The sequence below is a fragment of the Akebia trifoliata genome, chromosome 14 (assembly GCF_017979445.1).
Source record: "Akebia trifoliata isolate Shusen 1 chromosome 14, ASM1797944v1, whole genome shotgun sequence".
Taxonomy (NCBI): Eukaryota; Viridiplantae; Streptophyta; class Magnoliopsida; order Ranunculales; family Lardizabalaceae; genus Akebia; species Akebia trifoliata.
In genome coordinates this window covers 2,452,210-2,457,811 of record NC_141388.1, presented here as the reverse complement: position 1 = coordinate 2,457,811, position 5,602 = coordinate 2,452,210, and the positions used below count along the sequence as shown (strand labels likewise).

General features: G+C 38.3%; 1 protein-coding gene across 2 annotated transcripts; it reads right to left on the bottom strand.

Moving 5' to 3' along the window:
- Nucleotides 1–1,307: 1,307 nt before the first annotated feature.
- Nucleotides 1,308–5,401, bottom strand: LOC147385452 (receptor protein kinase TMK1-like). 2 transcript variants are annotated; one of them, XM_086422978.1, is made up of 3 exons: nucleotides 5,205–5,401; nucleotides 2,571–4,975; nucleotides 1,308–2,121 (listed from the first exon to the last, which is right to left on the bottom strand). In XM_086422978.1, exons 2-3 carry the CDS (start codon nucleotides 4,930–4,932, stop codon nucleotides 1,613–1,615), a joined length of 2,871 nt encoding a protein of 956 aa, XP_086279104.1. In that variant the 5' UTR covers nucleotides 4,933–4,975; nucleotides 5,205–5,401; the 3' UTR covers nucleotides 1,308–1,612. The 2 variants fall into 2 exon arrangements, with proteins under 2 accessions (XP_086279104.1, XP_086279105.1); XM_086422979.1 differs by having other exon boundaries at nucleotides 2,571–4,964.
- Between the last annotated feature and the right edge of the window lie 201 nt (nucleotides 5,402–5,602).

The window sequence follows — 5,602 nt, the reverse complement described above, 5'->3', positions numbered from 1 at the left end:
TTGTTATAAAATACTAAAAGCTTTTTTTTTAACATATTTTTGTACAAGTAAACGAACACGTTTGATGTGTGGCAGTGCATAGAACCATAGATCTTTTTCTGCAAGATACATATGGAAAGAGATCTATGGTTATATGCACATGCCACCGTCAGAGCGTCAGTTTATCATTAATCTTTTTACATACAATGAACAGTTGAATTGAATTTCAAAACTACCATTTATAATAAAATAATATTTTTCATATTTCAAATTTATTTATTTTTTTGTGATAAGTAACAAAATATGCAACTGCAATAGCGTATGATTTTAAAAAGTATTTTCCTTCGCAGTACATATTGTACACTTTAATAACCAAAGAGAGAGAACCATTATTCGGAAAAAAAAAAAAAAAAAAATCTAAAATCTAAAATAATGGAAATAATGCATTAAGGAAGCATTGCATATAAAAATAATAGAATATATTTAAGCTTTTACGGGTACACCAGGTTGAAGACTAGCTTCCAAACAAAATTTTATTATTTAGACGAACTAGTAGACGATGATCGTTCACGCGTACTTGTTATCTAAGGTCCCCTTATTTCTGCTGTTGGCGGTGGTCGGGTGGTGAGGGTAGAATTAGCAACTCTACTTGGGTTTTGACAGCTTGGATTCAAACCCTCCCACGTTATTGTTGGTTCCAAAAGTGTCATCTTTTAATAATTGATTTGGGTGTATCCATGGACGACAACTGGATAAGGGGACCATCGTCGTGATTCAAGACAAAAACTACATTTGATGAGATAAGATTGTCTGATTGCTTGGGTTTTTAAGTGAACACGTGGTTGGAGTTGGACTGAAGTGGTCAGACGAAACCTTCAATGGGGTCCAACTTCCACCAAAATGATATAAAATCAATTAATAAGCATCTATGATCTGTCACAAGTATGTCGTGCAACTAAGTTTTTTTCTTTTCCACTATATTTTTCGGAAGTTGGATGTCGCTAGAGTCTTGATATTGTATCAAGTATTTGTATACAATACGAGGAGCAAACAGAGTTTATACAATGTGTCATCTCCAAGTCTACATAAAGGGGAAGACTCATCATTTGTAACTAAACTGAAAGAGTTGAACAATAATCTCAAGATACTAAATTCTCTATACAAGAAAATATTTATGATTCTGTGTATCCCGAGGCAAATGATCTACGATTCTGTGATGAGGTGTATGCCAGAGGGGGGGCGTCAGAAAATCGTTATTCAAAAAAAAAAATTCTTAACCAATCCAAAAGGCCGCGGATAAGTTAAACATGGAAAATAACATTTAGGTGTATATAAAAGGAACATCTAATAAGTTCTCATGTATAGTTTTCACTAATCACAATAACACCAGATAAATCTCATAGAAAAAGAAAAAGTAAAAAAAAAAATCCCCAGCAACACAATTGAGATCTCTTAAGCACCTGAAATCTCTAGCCCCCAAACCATAGTTACCCACTGATCTGATGCAATTAAACCATCGAAGCAGTATAATGAAATTATTATCTACAACTTCTAGACAAAGAGCTTACGAAACAAAAGCGATAGGAGAGATCAATAACCATAAAGGACCGAAAAAAGCATTAAACTACCTTAATCACCGACCATCGGCAGAAGTGAAGGAGTCGGCAAATCCGGTGGGCCTTGCTGGAATGCTTCCCTTGCTGTCATCGAGACCTGTATGACTGCAATCCTTACCTTCAGCTTCCTGCCAGCCTTTGACCATCTGTGTTAGGGGTAGACTGTAATCAATGCCAGAATATTCCTCTGTTTCATCATCAAATGGTTTCCACTTCTCAACCAATGGACCCAACACGTTCACCGCATGGCCCATATCAGGACGTTGATTGGGCTCCCTTGCAGTGCAATGCCCAGCCAGTTCAGCTATGGTGGAGATACTCTCAAACGTCTCTTCATTCACGTCAAGAGCAGGATCAATAGCAGCCATTAGCTTCTCTTTATTTGACTTGATGTGCCAGAACCATGCGGCAAGGTATCGGCTCTCCTCGGAGCGGTCCTCATCTAGTGCCATCAGTCCGGTCAACAGCTCCATCAATACTACTCCATAACTAAAGACATCTGCTTTAGTCGTAATTTTCCCCGTGACTGAATCAATTGGTCATGGACATTATGATTAGTAACATAGTTGGATGACCTTTTACATGGAAATTGTTTCAGCCTAAGCCAAAAAAAAAAAAAAGACCCACATTTGAAATAGTTTCAATCATCAAAACAAGTTGATTTGCAGGTTAAGTGATTTCCTAATTGAGGTCCGTTGATTTAATGTTTAGACTGCAAGAATAACTCACCAAAGTCTACAGCAACGACACGCTATCTTGTGATACTAAGTAGTATATTGTCACCTAATATGCCACAATGAGAAACCGTGAACTGGTTTCCTGGAAACCTGATAATTTTTTCTTACTATTTGAGATATAAATGAATGTATGCATCTCTTTCAAAAAATTTAGAAAATAATAGTACTAAGAATTATTCATAATATAATAAAATTTGCATGTGCTAAAAGGAAAAGATTTTAGATGAGAATTGCTTACCAGCATATTCCGGCGCCAAGTATCCAAAAGTCCCGGCAAGCCTGGTCACCACAGATTTCGCTCCATCGGGGGCAAGTTTCACTAATCCGAAATCAGAAACCTTTGCTCGGAAATCATCACCGATGAGGATATTTGAAGATTTTAGATCTCTGTGTATGAAGCTTTGGTGGGCCAAACTATGAAGATACTCCATCCCTCTAGCCACATCCAATGCAATGTTGAGCCTCTTTTTCCAAGATAGAGGCTCTAATTTCAGACTCTCCCAATGAAACAGATGCTTGCTCAGTGCCCCTTGAGGCATGTACTCGTAAACCAAAAGCCTCTCGTTGCCTTCAATGGAATACCCCAAGAGAGATACCAGGTGACGGTGTCGGACCTTTGACAGGACGGCTATTTCAGCTTGAAATTCATCTAAGGCTTTGTTGCTAATAACACCAGCCTCCATTCGCTTAACTGCTATTTTTGTCCCATCGGCCAATTCCCCCTTGTAGACGACACCAAAACCACCACGCCCGAGCTCATTTTCCGAAGCAAAATTATTGGTCACGTTACGGAGAACCTGAACCGATATAATTAGGTTCCCTGACTCGATCACATGAGATTCACCTACCCCACTACTGTATCTACTCTGAGAACTACTACCTGTGACGGTAGATATGCTTCCATTGGTGTTATTCGAGACTACAATTTTAACCATATTTTCTGGATCAGATGGGTCTCTAGGGTAAACCACAATGGAGCTCGGGGCCTGGAAAGTGTTTCTCCTCTTCTTGTAGCAATATATAGAAAGTGGGACCACCAGAAGAACCAAAAGTGTAAAGCATGCCAGCGGAGCTACGATCACAATTAGTTTAGACCTTTTGGAACTCTTTGGTTTGGCTTGATCTTGGCTGGAATTACCACGATTAGTATTTGAGCCTCCACCTGGGAAAGATGGGTTTCTAGGTGGAGTCTCTGATGGTGGGGTTTTATCCGGTGATGGAGATGGCACTGACTGATTACCAATCAGGAGAGGATTTCCATCAATAAGAACCTTAACACTACTACTGAATTCTGGTAACGGAGGTTCGATATTGTTTCCACTTAGATCCAACACTTTCAGAGATTTCAAGTCCGTAAAATTGGTGGGGATTGGACCTGTGATATTGTTTGCTCGAAGTATAATCTGATTCAGAGAATCAAGCTTCCCGATTGAAGGACTTAGTGTACCATTAAGCTCATAATTAGGCAAATTTATAACAGAAACTTTCTGATTTGGATTGCAATTCAATCCTGCCCATGACACCTGACATGGATCATTACCTTGCCATGATGAAGCAACTCTTAATGGGTAACCGACACCACCGAGGAAATCTAAAAGTGCTGTAACCTCAGGAGCGCATGGAACCTCTGGAAGAGATTGGCAAAAAGCATTATTAGCATAAGTGACATTAACAAATTTGAACTTTGGGATTGAACCCATGAGATGGTTATTGCTCAAATCCAATTTCTGTAATTCCATATTTGCCAAGCTATCAGGAATCGGACCCACGAGTTGGTTTTTGTTAAGATTAAGATCCTTCAGAGAAGACAATGCTCCAATATTTTCTGGAATCGTGCCCGTGAACTGGTTTCCATGTAGCCATAAATCTGTCAGAGAGGCCATCGAAGCAATTACGTTTATTGGACCAGACAGTCCACTCCCTTCCTGATTATTCAACCAAAGCGTTTGCAACTCAGACTCCTTAAAAGTCACTGGAATCCCTCCCGAGAGTCTGTTGTAAGACAGTTTCAACTCTACCAATGATGGCATGGAACCTAAGAAATCCGGTATTGTGCCGATTAGATTACAACCCATCAAAGACAGAGTGGTCAGCTGAACAGAATTCTTTAATTCAGTAGGAATAGACCAACCCGCAGTCTTGTTCAATGGATTTTCATCCAAAGACATGGTCCCTAAAACGTCAAGGCCATCGAAGAAATCGGAAGGAATCATCTCGAATTTATTCCAACCCAAGAAAGCATACTGTAATTTGGACAAACCCTTGAACGTCGGTAATTTCCCATTGAGATTGTTCCTCTGAAGCCCCAAATTTTGAAGCTCTGATAGCTGATTGAAGTCCTGAGGGAGAGGTCCCTTCAACCCCAAATCCTTAGACTGAAGCTGTGTAACTCTGTCACCAGCACAGTACACATAAGGCCATGCAGGAGGACCACATGGATCATCTCCACTCTCAGGCCATTTTAAAAGCTCAGGATTCTCCAACCCTTTTCTGAACTCATTTAGAATTCTAAAGTCATTAGGATTTGTGGCACTAAAAACCACTGACACAAAACACAAAACCAATATGAAAAATACTAGCTTCCTCTGATCTTCACCCATGTTATAACTTCTTCAAAATACTCATAACCCTTCTGCATTAACACTACAATAATCCAAATAACAACTGAATATAAGAAAATTTAGAACATAAGAAAAAAAAATACAGAAATAATGAACTACAGAAGTTCCATTTGATCACTAATGGCTACTTGTTAAAAAAAAAAACCCATCTCAAATTTTCAATCAAATGATAAGAAAAACAAAACCCAGATCACAAAAAAGCATAAATAATATCACTATGGACAATGCAGTGAGTGTCGAACAGTACTTACCGAATTAAAGAATGAGAGACCAATTTTTAACCAGAAATGGCAGATCTTTTGGAGAAATTCTCAGTAACCCAGATGGGAAATCAGGGTTTGGGACTGAAATAAAAGAGAATTTTGTGAATCCTGCAACTCCTCAAAGAGATCTTATCCGACGGACTAACCCTAAAATACTGTCCTCCATTATTCTCATCGTCTTTTTATTCCTTTTTATTATTATTGTTTTTTTTTTTTTTTAACTTTTTTATGAAATAAAATTATTTTTAAAATAATAATAATAATGAAATACTTTGTCGGCAAATTAGAATATGGGTGGCTTTTACGAGCTGCGTTGATTATTTATTCTGGAAAAGTTCTCTCTGATTTTCCATAAAAGAAACTTCGATTCTCTGGAAATTCTTTAG